Source organism: Caretta caretta, chromosome 2 (assembly GCF_965140235.1).
Source record: "Caretta caretta isolate rCarCar2 chromosome 2, rCarCar1.hap1, whole genome shotgun sequence".
NCBI lineage: Eukaryota > Metazoa > Chordata > Testudines > Cheloniidae > Caretta > Caretta caretta.
The window spans coordinates 123,337,298-123,362,941 of record NC_134207.1 but is presented as its reverse complement, the minus strand read 5'-3'; the positions used below and the strand labels follow the sequence as shown (position 1 = coordinate 123,362,941).

Below are 25,644 nucleotides of genomic sequence, written 5' to 3'. Positions count from 1 at the left end.
TAGTTATTCCAGTACACTTATGTGGTCAATTTCCCCATGTAGAAAGCCCTAATTCTCAGCCTTGTGACTCTCCAGCCCCAGCCACAGCATAAGTTAAAGAATCCCATATGAATGTGCTTTCTAACCTACAACATCAGCTGGCAATGGTCTTCAGAGATGTTCCAGTGACACCCTCTACTTGGGTTTAGAGGAAGAGTGGCATAGGAACTGATTAAGCTAGCTTTACACCAACAAAAAACTCTCCCAGCACTAGGGAGAGTATCAGCTGACCACATATGGAAATGGACCAGAAGACAGAATCTATCCAAAGTCTCCAGAAAAGTTTTTTACGTTTTTTTTTAATATACATATTTGCTTTTTTCCCTCTTAACTTTTGTTATGTACTGTATACGCATATGTGAGGTAAGCAATATAAAAGCAAATTAAAGCTTTAGTTGTTAATTAGGGCTAAATAAAGAAAGTTTGTTCTGTTATATGAGACAGCCACTGACCGACAGCAATAAGGAATACAAATAGATAAATTGAAAGGTTAAAAAAGGAGATCTATCCCAAATAAGAAATCAAATAATCAACTAACCTAATGAAATAAAATATCATCTCAAAATATCTCAGTAAACTAACTAATTAGATTAAAAATAACATTAAACTTCAGGAACTTTTTTTTTTTTTTAGTTTCAGCTCTTACAATTAAAAATAAAGAAAAAGAACGATAGCTCATACCCTATTGTTTCTTTACAGAAAATTAACAGAGTATTTGCATGGTTTAAGTAAAAAGGTGGCTATTTCATACTTTCAGAATTGCAAGTTACAATGGATCAACTACTTTCATCATTTAAAATATGTTACACATTACAAAATAATATTTAAAAGGCAAATTGTACCTGCTTAGGCCTTAATGCTGCCATTCTTATGCTTAATTTTTCATCCTTGACTAGTCCCCATTAACTATGGCAAAAGTTTGCAAAATTATCTTTTTTTCCCCATCTCCCCCCTTCCCCCCCAAACATGCAGCCTTTTTTAAAGTAAAACTCATGTTTTTGTATTTCTTACCACAGAATTAAGGGGAAAAGGAACACCAATAAGGGAAGCCATCAGCGGCGCTATATCAGCCTGTGAAAACAAAAATGTTCTCAGTTGAGCATGCTTTAAAATGTTTAAAGTGTTCATAAATTTAGATTAATTTTAAGAATATACCTGTATGTTGAAATGTGAATAGTATCATATCTGTTAGAATCTATCACAGCATTAAAGCACTCCAGCAAAGTAATATTTTTCAATGTTTAAAATAATGCTCTTGATTCTGAATGGAATTTGAGTTTTCAGATAGAGTTTTAATGTTTTATCAAATTAAACCCATTTGATAAGTCAACAGATTTATTAAAATTTCACATTTAAAAAATAAATTCACTTTTAAAAGTGCATTAAAAACCCTACCTTTTTTTTTAAATTCAAAATTCAATATCTTCTTCACTGTGTTTTATTAGAGAATTTTATCTTTTTTTTTTCCATTATTTTCATCAAGGTAAGAATTATTTTCTTCATACTTTTTTTAAAGTGGCACACTAAGTATAATATATATAAAAAGCAATTCTTAATCCCTTGTTATTAGAATGTCAGCCATTGACCAACTTTTACTATGTAGACTAGATTCCGATACCCTTAGTCATGTTGAGTTCCCTCTTATTCCATCATCTGGATCTTAGTCAGAGGTGAAAGTAAGCCGGTGAACCGTATTGGGGCGGCCCAGTTTCCCCAGGGGGCAATTTACAGGGCCTGGGGCTCCCAGCAGTGGCCCCAGTGCTGGAGCCCTGGGGTAGCGGCTGCGGGTCTCCGGTGGCTATTTAAAGGGACGGGGCTCCCCTGTGTCTATTGCCCTGGCCCTTTAAATAGCCGCCGGAGCCCCACCGCTACTCCAGGGCTCCGGGGGCTATTTAAAGGACCGGGACAGTAGAAGCAGGGGAGCCGCAGGCCCTTTAAATAGCCCCCAGAGCCCTGGGGTAGCGGGAACTCCAGGGGCTATTTAAAGGGCGGGGCTCCAGCTGCCTCTGCCGCCCCGGTCCTTTAAATAGCCGCTGGAGCCCCGCTGCTTCCCCAGGGCTCCAGCGGCTAATTAAAGGACCAGGGCAGTAGAAGCAGGGGAGCTCTGGGCCCTTTAAATAGCCTCTGGAGGCCCAGGCTGCTGCTGCTGCTACCCCGGTGGGGGAGGGAGGGGGGAGGAGGAGGAGCAGAAGGAGGGGGGGCACTTACTTTACAGGGTGGGCTGGGGCTGGCTCTGACCCCCTCAGCCTCGCCCCTTCCACCCTAGGCCCCGCGCCTTCAACTAGACTTATTTTCACCCCGATCTTAGTATTTTTATCATTTCTATTTTCCTTAACATAAAAAGACTAGAAATCAATTTCCTTAGCTACACTGTGTAAATCTGGAGTAACTCCACTGAAATAAATGGAGTTACTTCAGATTTACCTACGCACCAGAAGAGAATCTGAGTCACTACTTGTAGAAGGCAAAACACTCAAAGTCATATTGTACCATTGATTTTTAAGCAAAACTCCTCACTGGAATTTCTAGTAAGGAGTTCTGCTTAAAATGAATACACAGCAAACGATAACATATTATTTGCCACAGACAAAACTAACTTTGTTTCCAAGTCAATTATCAAGTACACATTGAAACTGAGGACTCCTTTCTACACTTATGTGGAAAGAAGATTTCACAATGCTTACAGACCTAAAGACTTGTATTCCTTTTCAAAAGTGCTTGCCATGGCCCTGCTTTCAGTAGTTTCTACTCTAAACCCTCTTTTTTTGGTTGCTCATAACTTTCTAAAACTTTCACCTTCTAGGCTGAATTTCCCAACCTTGGCCCCTTTCCTGAAGGTGATTTATTTTAGTTGAAGCAAAGCTGTTGCTGAGTTCCCGAAAAGTTAAGCAAATAAATAAATAAAAATAACTCTTCACTGTGTTTTTTTTCCCCATTACAACGAATTTCTTGCTATATAATTTATTCGCTATATTGCCAAAACAGCTGGGGACAGAGTAACAAAATTCATCATGAAAACAGACCTCACTGAGAAATGCCTTTCAGTACTCCAGTGAAAAGTGGTTTTGATTGGACCAAGATAGCAGCATTTGAAAATTACATGCAGCACAGGCACTGAAACGTGCAGTTTTTGAAGGCCACACTGCACAGTCAGGCATGGCCAACTTCTTTGTTTAGTGCAGATGATCATGGGCTGAGGCAATTACCACATAACATCTTGCTTCAGTCTCTGAGCATCTTTGTAAGGTGGGCAAGGAATGAGCTACAGGCTCAGCTCCAGCAGAACCTGCAAGGTTCACAACGGTTGGGGAGGACTGCCATGCACTTCTTAAGAACCCCTTTCTAAAGCCCTTAGACGTTATGCAAATTCTATATGAGTAGAGGAGAGGGATTCCATATTGCAGACCTTTTAAGGTGCATGAGACAGGGCATTCAAGTGCTATGGAATTTACATAAATTATTGCCAATGTTTTTAAAGTTTGCCTGTGTCAGTATAATCACACAGGTCTTGTACTCTTTCGAAAAGAGTATGATGTGATCGTGTCCTTAAAAACTGCATTGTAATACATACAGAGAAAGGGAAAGTTGCACATAATGGTTGCACTAATTGATGCAGATGACAGCTGTGAGTGTCTGAGGGTGGAATTTTTCCCAGACATGTAGTTTCTGAGGGCAGTGGCCTTTGTCATTTAATATTTAAGTGGCAAACTCTGGAAAAATATTGTGTTAGCACAATCGCTCATTCTTTCATAAATTCCTTTATAAATCTGGTGTGGGAGATTACATCAATTCAAAGAGGAAAGTTAATGAGCTTTTGAGTAGGATACATTTAGTACCTGGTTGACATCCAGCCTCTTCCAATTCTCCAGTTTCCATTCTAAAAGCAATAACAGAGCACATGAGCAGCTGATCCAGGCAGATTTTAGAGCAGTGATACTCAGACTGAGGCTCACAAGCGGCTCTTTAATGGGTCTCCTGCAGGTCTTTGCAACACATGATATTAAAACACCGTGTGATTTAATTATTAACCAGTCTAAGTTATTAACCAATCAGGATACTTTTACTATGTTATTAACCAATTGTAGTTGATAAAGTAATAATACTTGGTCAGTCACTTTGCTGTGAGAATAATATAATTAAATATTTCTACTGTCATACTGTTTAAATATGAATATATAGTACTATAGTAAATGAAGCTATCAATTCACACGACTGTGGCTCTTTTGGGTAATGTTGATGGCTAATTTGGCTCCTGAATCACTGACATCGGTGTATCACCATTTTAGAGAAATAATTAATTTGACTCTTAATGAGTTTCCAGTATTTTATGTAAGGATTCTTTCCTCCTAAGAGAGACTTATACTTTGGCTTCAGTGCACAGGTCCAAGGGAGAGAACAGGCAGAAAGAACAAAATGAATTTCTTTCAGCTTAAATTTTCTTTCATCCATAAGGAAAAACCACTGGCTATTCTTGTGATCTTAGTCATCTGGAAGGAAATCCCCCCCTCCTCCTCAAACCTATATATCTGTATAACAGGGACAAAGATGCATAACTTCCTGAGACAACTAAAGGATTCAAAGTGAGATTTGGAAATGGGGTATCTGTATCTCACAGGCAGCTCTGAAAACATAAACCTCTAACCCCCAGAAGCTCCTCCTTAGCTCATGGGCACTGAGGGGTAGATTCAGTATTACAGGAACTCCTCATTTAATGTTATAGTTATGTTCCTGAAAAACGCGACTTTAAGCAAAATGATGTTAAGTAAATCCAATTTCCCCATAAGACTTAATGTAAACAAGTGGGTTAGGTTCCAGGGAAATTTTTTTTCACCAGACAAAAGACTATATTATATATATACATACACACACACACTATAAGTTTTAAATGAACAATTTAATACTGGTACACAGTGATGATGATTGTGAAGCTTGGTTGAGGTGGAGGAGTCAGAGGGTGGGATATTTCCCAAGGAATGCCTTACTGCTAAATGATGAACTATAATTGGCTGAGCCCTCAAGGGTTAACTCTCACACTCTACAAGGCAGCAGGAAAGGAGGGAGGGCAGACAGAGACACACACCCTGTGTGTGTTTGAGAGACAGAGATGCACATTTCCCCTTTAAATATGAAGAGTGGGGTCAGAAGTACACTGCCTTCTTAATTTGATCAGCAAGCTGAGATAGACCACAGCTGCAGCTGATGCCTAAGGCAGCATCTCCGTCCCTCTGTGTGTCCCCCCCTGCTCTATGGAAGACGGGGTAAGCGGGGTGCAGGAGCACAGGGGAGGGGGACATCCTGACATTAGCCCCCCTCTTCTTCCCCCCCCCCCCCCCAGCAAGCAGGAGTCTAGGGGAGCAGCTCCAAGGCAGAGGGCAGGAGCAGCACATGGCAGTGGGGGGAGGGACAGCTGAACTGCCGGCAATTTATAGCCTACTGAACAGCTGCTGTACAGGGAACTTAGGGGAGCAGGGAGCTGATAGGGGGGCTGCCAGTCCACCCTGGTTCCAACCACCCACCAGCTAGCTGCAACGGGCTGCTCTTCCTGCAAGCAGTGGACAAAGCAGGTGGCTGCCAAATGAGTTAGAAGGGAGCATTGGAAAACTTAAATGAGCATGTTCCCTAATTGATCAGCAATGTAACAACGTTAACAGGGATGACTTTAAGTGAGGAGTTCCTGTATTTGTGGCAGACAGCCAGACCAGGCTCAGAAAAATCCTATTGTTTAACAGCCCAAGACATACCAAAATGCTGGTCTGGACAAAGTCAGATTTAATTATTTACTGCTAGCCAATTAAGGTGCTGACCTCATATAAAGGGCTCTTTTTCCACCTGGCCCCAAATAGCCTCCAGTCTATTGTATGTACATTTTCCTCTTTAGAAACCAACATCAAACTGGAAGGGGGTTGGGGGCCATTTTAAAACTTAAGTTAGTAGTTTATTTTTTCATAACTGCCTCTGTTTCTAATTTTTGAATTAGTCCTCCTAGTGGTGATGTCATGAGCAGAGGAGAATAGGCAGTTTACCCATCTTTTTGCACAAGCCTTCCCACAGTAACAGAAGGAGAAGTAGGGGAAAGTGACAGGGGTTGAAAAGAGCTGTTGACTGCGACTAGCATTTTAAGCACAGTGCCATGTACCCAGTCAAAGCAGGTCTCAGACAAGGTCTCAGACAGGGTGTTAAAATGCCAGTGGCAGCCTCTCTTTACTAGGGAGCTGAACTTATGGTAGCAATAGGGGGAAAACCACTTTAAGTTCCCTCAGTATAGATAAAGCCTGAATAGATCAGATAATGTCCTCCATCTGCACATGCATCTTCCACTGACATAAATGGATACCACACAGAGATCAAAGGCAGAATTCTGTCTGCTACATCAGATGAGTTAGACAGAATCAGTTCACCTTCACAATATTTTCTATTTAATAAAGTTTGTAACTAATAAGCGTAAATCAATCAAATTTATTACAATAATCAGAGAAGCGCTGATATAATATAATGAACAGTTCTAGCTCAGTCTGTTATTATTAAAATAAATATTAAAAATCCTAGTCATTCCCCTGTCTGGGCCTCCCGATGTCGCCTATGTACTCTATTTTCTTTAGACTATAAATTGCCTGGGGCAGCTGTATTCTGGGTCTTGTACTGTGCCAAGCTTATTCTGATTGCTTAATTCAAGTGATTAGATTCAGGGGTCTGATTATTGGTGTATGTTTTTTGAGTGTATGTTTTTTCTCTGCTCTCAACTCACATACAACAGCTATATAGCTTAACAGTAAGAAACATATTTACAGTTAGTTCCCATGGTAACACATGAAGTTCATTATCAGTATTAGACATGTATTCATAGTGATATATCAAAATAAACTGAATTCATTTCCATGAGAATCTCACCTATATTTCTGTTCCCTGTTCTGTAATAGAACAATTTTGTTTACTCATAATAAAACAACAATAGTGTAGAGGAGACACAAAACTGATGGGTTGACTACTCACGCTGCAGTTCATGGAGGCTACTCCGTTAGAAACTTTTGAAGCTATGAATGCAGTACTTTCCCAGGAAAATGCTTCCAAAAATACAACACTATTTATCTCTCTCTAATAGCTTTTTATGGCACCCATACTTAGTTAGATCCAAGAGCTGCTGGGACACTGGAGGGTACCTGCAGAACTGCCCATGGTAGGGTTGGACTCACAGGGGCACAAAAGAGAAACACCTTGAGAAAAACACCCTCCATCTAACTGCAGACCGTGCCTTTTTTGATCTTATCTGCCATTTCAAGCGGATAAAGCATGGGCTCTGTATAAGGTGCCCATAGTAATTTTCTTGCTGTTCGATAGGGCTTACTGGTGGACAGTACACAAACACTCTTACCCTGCTCTCCAAATTCCTAGCTGAGGTCTGCTGGGCAGTCAGCCACAAAGGGAACGGAGGGAAAGTAGTGTCAAAATATCAATTTAAAAAAAATGTGGGGGCAGGAAGTTTGCTAAGGCCCATCCAATCCAAAGGCAAAACCCTCTATAATATCCCGTAGATAAGGCACAGAAACAGTGCAGAAACAGTGAGCCTGAGTTCGCTATATAAGGGGAAACTCTGGTTCCAGAAGCTTCTAGAAGAGCAGCCTCCAGAAGCTGCAATAGGCAAGAATTGGAATAGTAAAATCTGTATGCGAGAACAAAATTCTGCTCCTACTGAACTCAATGCCAAAACTCGAATTGACTTCATTGGGAGCAGGCCCTAAATCTGTGCAACATTCATTTCACCAAGGAATCAGAAAACAACTTTTCAGAAAGAAGAGAATTATACAGGAGTCATTATGATGGCTAAATGGATAATGCTATGCGTTGCACAAAGCAGACACTGATATAGGTTTCAGAGTAGCAGCCGTGTTAGTCTGTATCCACAAAAAGAAAAGGAGTACTTGTGGCACCTTAGAGACTAACCAATTTATTTGAGCATAAGCTTTCGTGGGCTACAGCTCACTTCATCAGATGCACAGAATGGAACATATAGTAAGAAGATATATATATATATATATATATATATATATATATATATATATATATATATATATATACACATATACATATACACATACACACACACAGAGAGAACATGAAAAAGTGGAGTAAGAGGCTAATTAATTAAGATGAGCTATTATCAGCAGGAGAAAAAAACTTTTTTAGTGATAATCAAGATGGCCCATTTAGACCGTTGACAAGAAGGCATGAGGATACTTAACATGGGGAAATAGATTCAGCATGTGTAATGACCCAGCCACTCCCAGTCTCTATTCAAACCCAAGTTAATGGTATCTAGTTTTCATATTACTTCAAGCTCAGCAGTTTCTTGTTGGAGTCTGTTTTTGAAGCTTTTCTGTTGCAAAATTGCCACCTTTAAATATATTACTGAGTAGCCAGAGAGGTTGAAGTGTTCTCCTATTGGTTTTTGAATGTTATGATTCCTGATGTCAGATTTGTGTCCATTTATTCTTTTGCGAAGAGACTGTCCGGTTTGTCCAATGTACATGGAAGAGGGGCATTGCTGGCACATGATGGTATATATCACATTGGTAGATGTGCAGGTGAACGAGCCCCTGATGGCGTGGCTAATGTGATTAGGCCCTATGATGGTGTCACTTGAATAAATAAGTGGACACAGTTGGCATTGGGCTTTGTTGCAAGGATAGGTTCCTGGGTTAGTGTTTTTGTTGTGTGGTGTGTGGTTGCTAGAGAGTATTTGCTTCAGGTTGGGGGGCTGTCTGTAAGCGAGGACTGGCCTGTCTCCCAAGATCTGAGAGAGTGAGGGATCATTTTTCAGGATAGGTTGTAGATCTTTGATGATGCGCTCAAGAGGTTTTAGTTAGGGGCTGAAGGTGACAGCTAGTGGTGTTCTGTTATTTACCTTGCTGGGCCTGTCCTGTAGTAGGTGACTTCTGGGTACTCTTCTGGCTCTGTCAAGCTGTTTTTTCACTTCAGCAGGTCAGTATTGTAGTTTTAAGAATGCTTGATAGAGATCTTGTAGGTGTTTGTCTCTGTCTGAGGGATTGGAGCAAATGCGGTTGTATCTTAGAGCTTGGCTGTAGACAATGGACCGTGTGACGTGTCCTGGATGGAAGCTGGAGGCATGTAGGTAAGTATAGCAGTCAGTCAGTTTCTGGTATAGGGTGGTGTTTATGTGACCATCGCTTATTAGCACAGTAGGGTCCAGGAAATGGACCACTTGTGTGGATTGGTGTAGGCTGAGGTTGATGGTGGGATGGAAATTGTTGAAATCATGGTGGAATTCCTCAAGGGCTTCTTTTCCATGGGTCCAGATGATGAAGATGTCAACAATGTAGCGCAAGTAGAGTAGGGGCATTAGGGGACGAGAGCTGAGGAAGCGTTGCTCTAAGTCAGCCATAAAAACGTTGGCATACTGTGGGGCCATGCGGGTACCCCTAGCAGTGCCGCTGACTTGAAGGTATATATTGTCCCCAAATGTGAAATAGTTGTGGGTGAGGACAAAGTCACAAAGGTCTTTTTCTCCTGCTGATAATAGCTCATCTTAATTAATTAGCCTCTTACTCCACTTTTTCATGTTTTCTGTATGTGTGTATATATATAGATAGATATATGTATCTTCTTACTATATGTTCCATTCTGTGCATCCAATGAAGTGGGCTGTAGCCCACAAAAGCTTATGCTCAAATAAATTTGTTAGTCTCTATGGTGCCACAAGTACTCCTGTTCTTTTTACTGATATAGGTGTGCTGTCAAACTGTATTACTGGCTTAGCAAGAATCTGATCAGCCTTTAGGGGAGGCAAAATACAGGTGAAATGACTGATAAGGAGAAGGCTGTCATCTCAGAGCAAGCAGTGTGCCTTCGAGCCATATGAGGAGAACACCAATCACTCCATACCAAATTGGATAGGGTAACTCTCTGTTGCAGCCACTGCCTCAGGTAACATCCACCCTTGATGGGGGTGATGGAACAACGAAAAACTCACTAAACCGCCAAGGAACTGTTTGCATAAACAGAGAATAAAACATTTGCAGGCATTAGAAGCAATTGTGTTGTCTCCTATGGATTCTTGTATATCTGAAAAATCCAAAAGGATTGTAAGCAGTTGCATGACATTAAGCCTGTGCATCGATGTATGCGATCTTTAAAAAAAAAAAAAACACAAAAATATCAAAATGTTCTAAAAAAATACAAGGATTTTAGATTTTCTCATTTTCTTTATGCAACCTTCTTAAACTTTTTTGTTTTTGGAGGGTGGGAAAGAAAGCGGGCAAGAGAACTGTTAAATTCACAGAGATCTTCAGGTAAATCTTTCCTTTCACATAACATAACAACTTTATTAAAACCACATCACTGGGTATAATAGCTTAGTGGTGTAGCAGAGATGCTTTGTATGAACTTACAGGAGAGCAGGGTTTCATTTTACACTTTTATTCTTTACTTCGCAGCCTACCAGGAGTTGCTGTGTAATGCTGTCGAAGCAGAACACTGAGTCACAAGTTCTTATCACTCAACAATGATTATTTATGGCAACTAAGTAAATTAACAAAAACAAGAAGGAGTCCTTGTGGCACCTTAGAGACTAACAAATGTATTTGGGCATAAGCTTTCATGGGCTAAAACCCACTTCATCAGATGCATGGAGTGGAAAATATAGTAGAGAGGTATAAATACACAGCAGATGAAAAGATGGGAGTTGCCGTACCAATTAGGCGGTCAGTGCTAACGAACCAATTCAATTAAGGTGGAAGTGGACTATTCTCAACAGTTGACAAGCAGGGATGGAAATCACTTTTATAGTGCTAATGAGGCTTTTGTAGCGCTAATGTAATCAAGGTGGCCCATTTCGAAGAGTTAACAAGAAGGTGTGAGTATCAACAGGGGGAAATTAGTTTTTGTAGTGACCCATCCACTCCCAGTCTTTATTCAGGCCTAATTTGATGGTGTCCAGTTTGCAAATTATTTCCAGTTCTGCAGTTTCTCACTGGAATCTGTTTTTGAAGTTGTTTTTGTTGAAGAATTGCCACTTTTAAGTCTATTATTGAGTGTTCAGGGAGACTGAAGCGATCTCGAGAGGAGATCACCTGCCTTGAACAGTGTGAGTTTCTAGGTGGGTTTCCCATCCCAATAAGGATGCATGACATTGGAGCATTGGACATGGATGAGCAAAGAAGACCCCCCGCACAAACATTGTGAGTATCCTTCCACCAGTCGAGGGAGTTTTTCATGACCAAAGTCATCAAGACTAGTTTGTTCAAACTGTGTTTGGTTGGCGAATAAACAGTTCTATGTCACTGACTGGGATAGCCTCTTGGCACAAAAGGCAGCATTTAAAACCAGGAGAACTGGGCATGCCCTCCTAGCATTTAAGTTCCCCTGAGGGGAGAAAAAAAAATAGGCACGAGGACAACAGTCCCTATCATAAAAGTATAAATAAAATCTCTTCTTTTTTTCAAATATTTTTTCCATTTTTAATTTTTTTAACATTTATAAAATTAGTACAACTAACACAAAGTAAACATTAAGAACTACCACTAAGTAACTAGTAAGAAACAAGAAAGAAAAAATACAGTTGAGGTAAGCTCAACTCCGACACTGCTGAGACTCCGTCTTAGGCTGAGGCAGTTGAGAAGGAACTGCGGGTGATTTGTCCATGTAACCTTATATAGCCACCATGCAAGGCATGAGGCTGCAGAGAATGCATGCACAGACCAAATGGATACTGCTACCTAAAATATCTGATCTGAGGCACCTGAGGCACCTAGAGTGGAGCACTCTCAAAGAAGAAGAAAAGATTACCTCACCTACCTTGTTTCTCTCTTATCCTGGGACCAACATGGCTACAACTACACAGAAAACTACACCTTGACATTTCTGGCAGTTCAACCTTCATGACCTAGCCCTCAAAGTCAGCCATTTTTGCTTACTGTCAATATATTTATTTTGTGGCTTATTTTCAAACCTACTGGAGATGCACTAATTTTGTGCAAATACTTGATCCTAAAAAGTGAAATGTTATCATCTATACCCAGAGTACTCAAATTTATTTAGTCTCTGACACCATTACTCTTCTCAAGCATATGGCAGAATGAAAACCTCAGGACTGCTCATTTTTGCCTCTTTACTCCCATCTCTAATGTAGCCGGACAAAGAATATAGCAACATAGAAACTTGCTACCCCATTGATCCTGAGCAATCTTAGACCCTCAGGAGGTCTTGAGAAATGAAACAAGTACAAAAATGGAGTACAAGAGAAAAGAGAAAGGCAAGCCAAGTGCATGATGTAATATCTCAAAACATGCATGGCAACACAGAACCCCAATGACATTTCAGTAGTCCAGTACATTAATATACCATGTATTTAGAATATTAAAGATGAACTCTATATTAGCACTTTGCAAGCACTGCATAATTTTTCTGAAATAAAAAAAAAATTTAAAGGGAAAAAAAGAAAACATAAGGAAGGGTCAAGGCAGTGCTTTCTTTTACTCCAAAAGCACAACTACCTTAAGTTCCACTACAGCCACAGAAAGGAAAATGAAACAGAAGAGCCCCCAATTTGCAGAAGAGGAGTGTGGGAGGAAAGCAGTATTTCCACGGCACATCCATTTCTTCAACAGAGAATACAGAAGTCTCTCTGTGCAAGAGACATGCATTTGGGGCTCAGGAGATTTGGAAACCATGGGCTGTTGTCAGGAAGGGCTAAAGCCAGGAATATAGCTATGCTCTCCACTGTATTCTGTTCACCTGGAAACCTGCAGGATTACCCAATCAGTATTTTATGCAGGCAGCTCCACCCTTTTAAGAAACTCTTTGGGGATGGGGAGTATATTCAGGCCATCTGCAAAAAACAAGACCATGGCAGCATGACTACTGCTATGCTATGGTGGGGCTACAAGAAAGTCTGGAATCATTGTAAAAGTATTTGGCTTCTGTGCAGATAAATTAACCTCAGAGGCATCCTCAGAACCATGCTTCATCTGGGACATCCAAAGTTTCTGGGACATGAATATCCTTCTCACACCTGTTGGGAAGCCCTTGATATGCTGATTGGAAGGTAACTCTGCAAGTGTGATTTTACTCATGAGACAAGCCTTCCACAACCATCACCACATACTCCCCCAACCACCCCTTTTTCTTGTAATGTAGAATACAAGGTACTCTGGGGCAAATTCTGCCTTTGTTTTCTTGCTTACAAACCTTACTGCTTCATAACTTCAATGCAGTTTAAATCGGATAGATGTGAGGTACAAATATTGCCCTTTCCCTTGAAAAGTAGTGCAACAAAACAAAAAGTAATTTCTTTTAATGTAATTTGGTGATTTGTTTACATACCTTTTAAAAATTCATCTTCAAAGAACTGGGATGCGACTTTCTGTGGATAATTCACTCCAGCTCCCCAAGCAATCAACGGTGTTAAAGTCTCTGAGGGATGGCCAGCTCCATGAGAGCCTACAGATATGACAAACCAAACACACAATGACTTGATAAGCAAGGCAAATAGTGCTCTCACAGAGCCAAGTTTAAATTTCTGCCTAGAAAAAATATCCTGTCTATATTCTTCAGGCAGGCTACACTAGCACCACCTGTTATTTTACTGGAATGACAAGAGACATTTTAGAAACCTTTCTTTTAAAGTGTGCACTTATGTAGTGCCACCCATTTGAGAATCACAAAGCAATTTACAAACACTGGCTAACTTCAGCTTCACCACACCCTCTGAAATAGATATTTTTCCGCATTTTAAAGTATGTGGAAACCGAGGCACAAGGAAATTCCAGTCAAAAATTTCAAATTGGAGTGCCCAAAGTTAAGCATTTAGGCTCCAAACCTTTGAAAACATATACATGTACCTAACTTGCATGCGCCAATGAAACCAAAGGGATTACTCAGGTGTGTAAAGTTAAACATGTCTATAAATTTGGGCAAAGGGTCTTAGGCACCTAAATAATTGACTTGATTTTCAAAGGTATAAAGTATCTGCAGCCTCCACTGTCCGTCTCCAGTGGTGAAAGGTGCCCACTGAACAAGCTGGGGAACCATAGGTGCCCTGTCCTGTTCCCAGTATACCTTACAAAATGCATTCTACAAGGTGTGTGTGTGTGTGCGCGTGTGTGTATGAGAAGGGTTTGAAAGAATATCAAATTTAATTATGTAATTAAAGATGAAATCTTAATATATATGCTCCAGAGATAGAGTTGAGGTTGCATGCATGACAACTGGTAGGGTACAAATGAAAGGTTGAAGTTTGCTAACTAACTCTGCTTTCTTGTAAGCCGCTTCGAGCCTAAGAACCTGGAGATCTGGGAAGGATTTGTGGATTTAAGCCTCTACACACAAAGTTCTCCCACTTCTCTCTGTTTTGATGACTGGATCAGAGCCAATCAGTGAAATTGCTAATCCAAGAAGGATGGCACCTTGGGTACAAAGGAAACTAGCTCTGAGAAAGAAGGGCAGAAGTGCAGGAGCAGGGAAGAATAGATGCTGCTTATCTGCATGGGCTCACTAAGGGAGATCTTTTCCCCTACCTGAACTTGTTTAGATTTTTTTCTCATAGTGCAGGTCTTGGCAGAGAGCAGACTAGCAGAGGTTCGAAAACTCCTCTCTCTGCTGCTGTCCCCAATGAACTGCAAACTGTTTTCTAGCAGTGAGAAGATTGGCTCTTAGTGGAAGCATGATTATCCAGCAGAGGAGTCAGGTTGGTGTCAGGTGCTAAGACTACCCTTCTGAAACCCTCGGTGTATCCCAAATCCATTGTTCAGCAAAGCAGAAGGCTGCTAAGCACATCCCCCTGGGAACTACTCTGGGAAAATCTGCCCCAACCACTGCGTTCCCTTCCAATGCAAGACTTCTCTTCTTTCTGAGTTCATATGCAGAAGCCTTTTGAAGTTGCTGCAGCAGCTGCTCAGTTTCTACAACTACTATAAGGACGTGGGATGTACCACTAGGGTTTGGAAGTCCCCAGACCCAAACATCAAACGGTTTCCAAGAAGATCTTCTCCTCCCCAGACAATGGCCTGGACAAATGGAGAAGGAAAAAATTTCCAGTGGAAAAAATAAAATATTTTTCAGGGGAAAGAATTCCTTGAAAAAGTCCTCGCACAGAGAGCAGAAGAGGCAACATTTGCTCTTCTCTGTAGAGCACAATGACTGGGATAGAATCAGATGGGAGTTTTCAGTTTCAAAAAGGGAGCTCTGCCTCCATTCATCAGGCATGAGTTAGGACCTCTCTCCAGTGTAGTGAATCCATCACAGGAGAAAAGTAAATTTTAGGGTAAATTTTTTTTGTTTTAAACTGACCCATGAATGTGTGCCACTGCCTTACTGAGTAGCCACATGACATTCATTCTTATTATCCCTTTCCTCTCACCTAGCTCTTTGCCCCCTATGTGTGTGTCTCTGACCATCATTCCTTGTGTCATGTCAAAATTAGACCATATGCTCTTTGTGGCAAGAACTGTGTCTTTACTTGTTTTTGTCAGGTGCCTAACACATGTTGAATGGACTCAAAATAAATAATAGCACAACTGTTAACATAAAAAAGTAGGGGTGGAAGTGACTTCGAGAGGTCATCTAGTGCTGTGCCAGGACCAAATATATCTAGATCATCCTCAACATGTATTTGTCCAACCTGTTCTTAAAAACCTCTAAGAATGAGGATTCCATAACCTCTCTTGGCAACCTATTCCAGTGTTCACTATCCTTATAGTTAAGGAGTTTTCTTCTAATAGCTAACCTAAATCTCCCTTGCTCCAAATTAAGCCGATTACTTCTGGTCCTACCTTCACAGGACACAGAGAACAATTAATCACCATTCTTTTTACAAAAAGAAAAGGAGTACTTGTGGCACCTTAGAGACTAACCAATTTATTTGAGCATGAGCTTTCGTGAGCCACAGCTCACTTCATCAGATGTGTACCGTGGAAACTGCAGCAGACTTTATATACACACAGAGAATATGAAACAATACCTCCTCCCACCCCAGGAGAGTGAATTTGTGTGGGGGGGTGGAGGGTGAGAAAACCTGGATTTGTGCTGGAAATGGCCCACCTGTTGATCACTTTAGATAAGCTATTACCAGCAGGACAGTGGGGTGGGAGGAGGTATTGTTTCATATTCTCTGTGTGTATATAAAGTCTGCTGCAGTTTCCACGGTACACATCTGATGAAGTGAGCTGTGGCTCACGAAAGCTCATGCTCAAATAAATTGGTTAGTCTCTAAGGTGCCACAAGTACTCCTTTTCTTTTTGCGAATACAGACTAACACGGCTGTTCCTCTGAAACCATTCTTTTTACAAACAGTCTTTAACATATCAGGTCCCTCCACCCCAGTCTTCTTTTATCAAAGCTAAATATGCTCTTTTTTTTGTTTTTGTTTTTTAACATTTCATCAACAGGTCAGTTTATCTCAACCTTTTATCATTTTTGTTGCTCTCCTCTGGACTCCCTCCAGTTTGTCCACATCTTTCTTAAAATGTGGCACCCAAAGTTGGATGCCTTAGGCCACAACACTCCAACTGAAGCCTCAACAGTGCTGAGTGCAGCAAAACAATTACCTCCCATGTTGTACATACAACACTCCTTTTAATACACCCCAGAAAGATATTAGCCTTTTTTGCAACTGCACCACATTGTTGGCTCATTTCAAGTGTCTTCCTTTCCTTCTACTTTCAAAGGCCTTGCGTCATGATCAATAACCTCCAAGCTAAAGAGAGCTACCTGCAGAATCCCTAAATATTTTTCCAGGATTCCAGATGCACTTTTCACAAAGCTAGTTAATTTTCAGCTTGTGAAACAAAAATCAAAAATATGCATTAACAAAAAAGCAAAGTCAGGCTTAGGAAGATGATAGTGACACCCAAAGTCTTTCTATTGTGGTGAATGCTGCCTGTAAGAACAAAGAGGAAAAATGTATTCTAAAATTCAAATGTGCCAACATAAATGTCATCTACTCAACAATAAAATGTAATATTCAAACAGACCTTTGTTCTGCATATGAGCAAATGATAATTGGACTGATTGCTTTCAAAGATAGGCATAAATAAACTCTTATCCTCTCTGATGGATTATTAGGGAGTAAACAAATCCTGTTATTCCATCTCTGAACAGTTTGTAGTTTTATGCAAAAGGCATTAATCAACTCTGTATTTTACTCCTGAAATGTACCTGAAACATCAATGATTCACAATGCCTCATGCTAATAATTATAAATATACTGCTATTCAAAACAAATAGCTTCCAAGGATGCTGGGCAGGAAAGTCTCCATGGCTTACCACCCATTAGAACAGAATCTTCCTTCAAGAGGATTAACCTTACCTCAGAATTACAGAACGCTAATGGTAACCATTTATTCTGCCATACTTCCAATTGGACACACATAGGACTGGCCTAGTGAATGCTCAAGTAAACCCACATTCTGCATCCCCAAACACATCTAAGTAGAAATATATAACACCATGAGTTATTGCAGTTATTTGCCACATAGTGCCAGCTTGATACACAAACCCCACTTGTAATATTTGGCAACAAAAATACAACATAGTACTCAATCTGATTACATCGCTGAAACCAGATGTTTCTTTGCTTAAATGGGGCTACTCACAAGAGAAAACCTTAGAGGAGATCTTGAGCATGCTCTTTTTACCCTATTTAGTTTATGCTCCTCCTCAGAAGGCTATTAGATGATACAGATGCTTTCTGGAAGATAGATTCTTTACATGGAAGTTGCAAACTCTTTCCCCTTGAAGTCTGACTGTCACCATAGTGGTACATTTGATCCAGGTCCACAAAAAGAAAGACTGAAGTTTCTCTGAATCTCATGTGTCTTACACTACAGCACAACTGCTGCCAAGACCTCAGACTAGTAAAATGTACCTCTTTTTTGGTAGCTGACATGATTATTTTATGGTAATTAATTTTGTTGGGGGAGGAAGTCATAATTTATCAGTCTTTAAGAGAGCATCTAGCCAAGCTTTTTCACACATAAGATGAACATGCCCTTTGGTGTAACTGATAACAACATGTATTAAAAGGACTTTTACCACACAAAATATTTTAAGTAGAAAATGTGAAGTGATCAAAGAATATATGCATTAACATAGCTTTTTGTATGCAACTGGAAATTAACACTAGGTGTGTCCCCTTGTGTTTTTATGGGGGTTCAGCTAGTCTCAACATAGCTTTAATTAGCTGCACAGGGCAGCTTTTGACCTTTATGAAAAGGACGGAGACTCATTTAAATGGAAATTCCACTACAGTAAACTTTCTCTCTCCATGAGTCCTGAACTCCATCACTCCAGAATCTTCTCCTCCTCAGCCAAAGTTGCAGTGAGTCATTTGGCCCCATACAAAATCAAGCACCTGGCAGAGTGGAAGCAGCAGAGCTTTCATAGTGAGTGAAGCTCCCAAACCTGCTCATATTCTAAATAATCAGAAATTTGCCAATAATCTCAACTGCTAAGTAACTTTAGAGATTTAAAAAGTATCACCCCAATCTGTCATTCCATGGTCAGAAGTTAAGATAAAGGCAGTTTTTCCATCATTTCCATAAAAATCTTCAAGCAGTGAAACGATGTCGTTTATGCCATCGTCAACTTTTCTGATATTGTCCTTGTATTCCCTATAGCAAGGAAAGAAAAATATATTATTTGATTTCACTGTGAACTTTGAATTACAGATGGCAGAATACAGTGTATATGGTAGATTACTCATTGTCATTAAGGCAAGCCTCTTGATTAGAGCCAACTTCATGATTTACATGGCCTCAAGCTATCAAAGGGAATCTAGAGGTGTCTCTTGCTTTCTCTAGAGCTGATACCGGGGGGCAGTTGAGTTGACCTGCTGCAGTGTGGTGTGGAGGGTTCTTGTACTGTTTGTGTCTATTTAAGGTCAAACTGGCCCTTGATAGAGGACTCTGGAATTTAGTAATCTACAGTAACTAAGTAGGTGGATAAGTGTGACAGTTCTCAGGTGCCCAGGACTGAGAGTCAGTTTGTTATCCCCTACCTCTAGCGAGAGATAGCCTTGCCCAATGGCTGGGTGTTAGCTCTCTAACACCACCAGCCTGTTAGTCATTCAAGCACTCGCCTCTGGCCAATGCCAGCCCTGTCTTCACCTTGCATGTTAACAGCAAGTGCACCCCAGTCCCCGAGTCCCTTTGAAGAGTTCTCCTGTGATACCCAGCCTGACACTGACTACTCTCAGAAATCTCAGAACCTTCACCCACAAAGAAGCAGTGTATCCCAGTTTACTGGTTTTACCTTAAACCACCACTCCCGTAAATCACATGGCACTTGTGAGCACTTATAATAAAACAAAATTAGGTTTATTTAAGAAAGAATAGAGAGTCAACTATAAACAAGAAAGAGTGGTGGAAACAAATGGTTACAATACAAAAGCATAAAATGCAAACCTGGGTCTATATTTATTAATAGTTACCTCTCCTATCTAATAAAGTAGGTTGTTATCCCCCGACCCCAAGTTCAGTCTGTTGCAGAGCCAGTTGGCTTCACAGGAACTAAGATCCAAACTTTCATGAAAACATCCCCAGGCCACAAGATTTTTCCTCAGTGCATGGATACAGAGTGCCTCTCCCCACTCTGTGTTATGCTGAAACAGTCTTTTGTCTCTATGCATAGACAGGGCAATCTTTTTTTTTTTTTTTAAACCTCCATGTGGTTTTGATGGTTTGAAGTTGTCTCTGACAGTTTTCCATTGATAGGCTTGGGATGGAGCAAGGCTAGATAACTGAACATTGCAATACATTGCAATACATTAATACGGTTAACCAGGGAGAAGTAACAATTCCCTCCTGCTTGAATGGGCCATCACTGAAACATATTATCCCCTGGTGACTAACCTCTAGATACAAGATTATAAAGTGCACTTTCAGTATAGTTACATTATTCCTTAAACATTACTGTTTGCCTTGTGAAATATCAGTTGAAAACTCAATCTGTAGAATATTATTGTCCTGGTACAATGTGTGTATCAACACTGCATGTAAAGTTATAAGATTTTACTGTATAACATTGTTGTTACATGCTCCAGAGTTAGAAAAGCAGGCCCAAACCAGTTTTCAAAGACAAAGACACACTGGCACCCTAGCCAGGTGTTAATGAACCATCACCTGTTCAAAGAGCCATTCTCTGGCATAGAGAAGGCATGAACAAGAAATGTACATTTTATCACAAGGATGACTCAAACCTTATGTCCACAAGAGACTGTTTGTCACCATGACTCAGCAAAGATGTTTCTAGCACAAGAAACTGAATTATAAAGAGGGGAGAAAAATGCTTGACCTCACTGTCCTCCTTCATCTCTGCTCATGGCATCAATGACTCTCAAAGAACTGAACTTGGGAGGGGAGAGGCTGGAGTGCTGGCTGAGAGGCTTTTCAGCCAGTACAGACTGCTATAAGCTTATGGTGAGGAAAACCTTCTGCTTTTAAGTTCACTTAGCTTGTTAAGTTAGGCATTTAGCTTGCATTTTATCTTGTATTTCTTTTGTAACCAATCCTGACCTTTATGCCTCATTAATTGTAGTCACTTTAAATTTTTCTTTTCTTTCTGTAGTTAATAAACTTGTTTCACTGTTTTATCTAACCAGTGAGTTGTGATTAAAGTGTGTGGGAAACTCCATTTGGGATAACAAGGCTGGTGCATATAATTTTCCACTGATGAAATGACGGACTTTATATGTGCTTGCACAGTTCAGCAAGATGCTGGCCAATACAAGATGCACATTTCTGGGGGGAAATCTGGGACTAGAGAATCTGCTGGTGTTCTTCTGCAGTTTAATTCATGAGTGGCTAGCTAGTAGCACTCAATACTGTGCAGCTGGAAGCATGTTTCATGCTGGAGCCTGTGTGTTAACTGACCAAGAGTGGCTGTTTACCAGTAAAGCAATGTAAAAGGCATCCCAGGTTGGAGAGCTGAGAACTGCTATTCAGCAATCCAGATTGTATCTGAGGAATGTTACAAATAACCGTAGATACATCTCACAATGATTATTAGTCTTGATAAGTTACGAGCTTTCTGTAGATACCTTACATGTTACTCCTTATGGATAAACACCCTGCAAGACATGTGTTTGGTGCAGTACCTTTGTCCAATCTGAGATAATAGTTTGCAAAGAACAGTAAAACATTTGGCAAGTGGTCTCCATGTCACAATAATTTAAAAGTGAACTGCAAACCTTTAAAGATTAAAAGTTTTAAAAGAGTCCAATGTATTAACACAGCAATTGTAGACTTAAAAGTGAAAATTTTAAAACTCTTTTTTAAGTTACTATACATATCAATAATTGATTTCATGATGTAGTGCTTGTCTTGAGATTTTGATGAGCCTGGATTCTGTGGGCCCCAAACACCCTTGTGTGTCTGATGGTGGGCCAGAAATCAGGAATTTTTAAGGGGGGAAAGCCACAATGACTAGTTTATCACCAACCAATCAATTCACATTTTTCTAAAAGGCTAGAAAGTATATCGTTTTAAAATAAAGACAGAGAGGAGCCCTGACACTTCCATTTAGAAGGCTCACAGTCATGTGCTTTGCCTGCTTCAAAGGTTAGCCCCAATTCCTTGCACTGTCTCAGGTGAAAAAGGGAAACAGAACTCAAGAGGAAAATGAATGGGATTGTCATAAATTTTGTTTCAAAATGTTTTTGTAATGATGTATGGCCTTAAAATTTTTTCTTTTTTCAATTGCCATCCAAAAAACTTGGCAGTTCACCTACAATAAGGCTGCAATATCAGACTTGTTATTTCTGGATTTCCTGTTTACTGTGGAATTAAGATGGACTCTGAACTTCATTTTGGGCAAAAGGAAAAACAAATAATCTGCCAGGTATTCTTTTGATTAGGTGTATAATTAATAAGTTTGCTACTGCCCTTGATAATTAGAATTAAGAGATATATGCTGTGACCCTAAGAACCCCTCAATGCCAACTAGGCAACTCCATAACAGCAACTCCTAACAAATTCACTACAACTAGCACACCACTTTCATGGCATTTACCCGAGCAGATATCATGTGAGATCTTAAATGAAAGCCGGTGTCAAACTGGTTATGAATATTGTTGTAAGATGTACGTACAGATGCTATTTCAGGAGCTGTATATGTACTGAAAATATACATTCTGAAGTTTGTCACCAACCAAAGAGAAAAACAGGGTTCTTCCAGATAGGAGATAAGATGTGTATCTCCCTGTCAAATGTAAATTAAGCATTGTAAGCCAACACAATGAAAGCCTTATTTACATATGGAGTCAACAGGAAAGGAGCACATCAGAGAATGAACCACCTGGGGTTGCCTTGTCTCTGGGGCAGACAACGACTTTAGGAAATATAAGTGGAAAGCAAAAAGACATCCCTTTATCCTGCACTAGAGGAAGTAATCAAGACAGTGTGATTACATTATTGAAACAGGATCCCAACTTGTCCTAGTTATAAGCACTATAAAAGACACTTGGGTGAAACAGACTTCCTTAGACAGAAGATTAGCTTCTTAAATTTAATCTCTAGAAAATGTGTTATTTTATATGTAACATTTCTGTTTCCATTATCATTACTCTCTCTCTTTCTTAAATCTTAACCTTTGATGATAAACTTCTTATTGTTTTCACTAGAAATCTATTTCAGTGCTTTGGTGTTAAATAGGACCTGATTTGGAGTTGAATCATCCAAGCAGCTGTGTACTGTTCCCTTGGGGATAGGCAACCCGGTATTTCTGAGAGGGTTCAGTGCATAAGAGGCTGAACACTACAGGGGAATGCTTCAAAGGGCTTAGGGACCAGCTATTGTTAATATGTAGGGCAAAGACAGGGCTGGCATAGCCAGAGAAGATTGTTTAGGTGCTAACAGACTGGAGGTGTCAGGGAGCCAGCAAATCTCCCTCTTGCTGGAGGCGGGGAGGAACAAGGTGACTCTCAGTCCTTGGCTGCCTGAGAACAGTCAATTATGCTAATATATTTGTATATGTTACTGTAGTTATATGCAAATTAATGAAAATTTGCTATGTTAATGTAACCTTATAAGATTTTAAACTAACAAAATTCAAGAAATTTAGATTTTAATTTTTCATGGCAATTTCAAACTTTGCCCCTTGTACAATCTCATCAAAACTGCAAGCATTTTATCTAGATTGGTAAATATTGTTGCAGAGAAAAAGTTGACTTAGGACAAAAAATGTTGTGTGTTAAACGCTAACAAGCAAGTTATATTTAGTGTGTTAAATTACCTGGAGTTTGGCCGATGAGCATGTCCATTTGTGTCTATCCCTAGCAAATGCAGGAATAGAACTACTTTTTCTTCATTTACTTTAGAGAACAATGTTTGATTACTTCCAGCAGCTTGGAAGAAGTTCTATAGGGAAGAAACCATCAAAGGGTTATTCTGAGAACCATGGAAAAAAAGGAGACACAGCCTATTAAAATGCCGATTTTATTTAATGTTTATATCAGAGGAGTTGTATTGTGCAAAACTATGAAACAGCAAATTAATTACTGTGTTATTCTGCTTATCTGAAGATAATATTCCAGTAAAATTTTCACTGCCGGGGCTCATCTAGAGCAAGACAGGCAGAAATCTTCCAGTTCTTAAGCTTTTACGGTCCCTATGAGCAGTGATAGCAGGTAGGATTGTGAGCCATCCTTTCCTTCTTTCTTTTGCATTGGTGGTCACACACTATCCCTGAGTTTAACTCCTGCTTTGTAACCTTCCACTTATTTCTTAATATGAAATGGGAAACCAGGCATCCCAAATAAGAATGAGAAATAGAAAACTAAGATTCTTCCTAAATGACCATTATTATTAAAGTAAATATTGGTGTTAGCTGTCAGATGACCATTATTTTTGCATTCTACATGCAAACACAAACAAGTAACATCCCAAACACAAGAAAAATTCTAGGGAGTGGGATGATTTGGGTTCTACTACTTTGGAAACAGGTTTTGCAGGACCGACATACCAAAATATGGTTCATCTCCAGAGACCAAATCAAAGCAACTGTGTTTTGTAAATGTATGGAGTGTGGAACATGCATCTGCCTTGCATATGTCAGAACAGAAACTTTCCTGAGGCATGAGCTGGAAGTCACTCTGTCTCAGAACAAATGAGCCTTGGCATGGCCATCTGGTTTTACGCCAGCCATATTACAGTAACGTGAAATGCAATCGGACAGCCATTTTAACGTGATCCTCTTAGTGACACTGCACTGCCACCCTCATGTTTTTGCTGCCTTCAGAGTTGTGTTCTGAAGACAGCAGCTACAGAGTTTCCTGAAGCTGGAGGTGACTCCCAGAGGTGGTGAGTCTGATCTCCCCCTGCTGCTGAAGTCCACGCTGGAGCAGTGAAATTGACAAGAAAGCTGCTCACAGATCTGGCTGTCACCCCATGGTCTCCCGGCTTCAAGTTGGTCTGCCTTTGGGTTCCCGGCTCCCCGTTCCCAGGTGGGCTGCTGTCTGGGCACCCCACACCCCGCTCAAAACTGGTTGCTACCTGGGCTCCCCGCTCTAAGCCAGGCTGCCTCCTGGGCTCTCAGCTCCCACTGGAAGGCAGGTTGTGCCTGCCCAGGTCCCTCAGGGCTCCCTGCTCCCCACTGGGTTGCTGCCTGGGCTCCCACCACAGGCAGTCCGGCTGCACCAAGGCTCCCGGCTCCCTGCTGGAAGCCCTTAAATTGGCAGGGGTTTGAAGTGCAAGGCAGCCAGAAATAAGGCTGGTGGAAGCCAGAGTGAGACCTTGTGCTTGTAGGCAGGCTACTGCTGTTAGGGCTCTGAACAAAAGCTGCATAGCATAAAAATACCCAGGATTACAGGGCAAGCAGTGACAGAACCCATTACTCGTCTGGATGGTCCCCAGAATATCACATCCAGTCACTTAAATCTGCATATAAGTGGCATTATTATATAGTCTGCTTCTAAGTCCCTATTCAAGAAAACTATAATTGAAGTCACTGGGTATTTAAAACATGAAACACACAATAATATAGATTGAATAGGGACTCTGTAACTGATGGAATGCTCAGTTTGACTGCTTTCTGCAAACAAATTTTTGCAGGGGTCCACCTGCACATTTTTGATTGCAGGATCAGAACTCTTGCAAGGACTTCCAGACCACAGCCGGACTACCAGTGTTATTTTTGAATGTAGGAAAGAGTAAGCCTGCTTTTACATTTTAAAAAAAAAATATCAATGAGGCAAATTTAAGTTTCAAATTCCTGAAATTAAATTTTTTTTTAAAAAGTGGATCACGTTTCAAGGCAAATCCTTTTGAGGCCTAATTAGCCAGAATGCCATCTGAAATGAGGGAAATACAGAGCTGTGGTTTTCTTTTTTGCTAGATGAGTTCACATTAAATTTTAAAAATCTCACTTTCCCTCTATAATTCAAGATGTCCATGTAGTAATTTATTCTGATAGTCAGTGAAAGTCTGATGGGGATTGGGGGGTGGGGGGAAAGACACCAGCAAATACTGGTTTATAATGAAAAACAGTTACCAACAATTTTCTGGACACTCCTTTCTGCAACTTGGCAGTCACCTCATTGACATTCAATCAATCTAATAATATGGAACAGGTCAGAGAAGAGGAGCCATACAGTTTTGAAGA

General features: G+C 40.3%; 1 protein-coding gene and 1 long non-coding RNA gene across 6 annotated transcripts in view; one reads left to right on the top strand and one right to left on the bottom strand.

Annotated features, from left to right (window-relative positions):
- Positions 1-25,644, bottom strand: part of PIGN (phosphatidylinositol glycan anchor biosynthesis class N) — a 140,678-nt gene that overhangs the window by 76,099 nt on the left and 38,935 nt on the right. For all 5 annotated transcript variants that reach the window (XM_048839694.2, XM_048839690.2, XM_075125417.1 and 2 more), the window contains 5 exons: positions 23,278-23,402; positions 18,529-18,659; positions 13,375-13,491; positions 3,876-3,916; positions 1,051-1,110 (listed from right to left, as the gene is read on the bottom strand). In XM_048839694.2, coding sequence (XP_048695651.1) covers positions 1,051-1,110; positions 3,876-3,916; positions 13,375-13,491; positions 18,529-18,659; positions 23,278-23,402 — 474 coding nt within the window. The remainder of the gene's footprint in view (positions 1-1,050; positions 1,111-3,875; positions 3,917-13,374; positions 13,492-18,528; positions 18,660-23,277; positions 23,403-25,644) is intronic.
- Positions 20,186-25,644, top strand: part of LOC142071092 (uncharacterized) — a 31,312-nt gene continuing 25,853 nt past the window's right edge. Inside the window, exon 1 of the long non-coding RNA XR_012667048.1 lies at positions 20,186-20,465. This is a non-coding gene — a long non-coding RNA (uncharacterized LOC142071092). The remainder of the gene's footprint in view (positions 20,466-25,644) is intronic.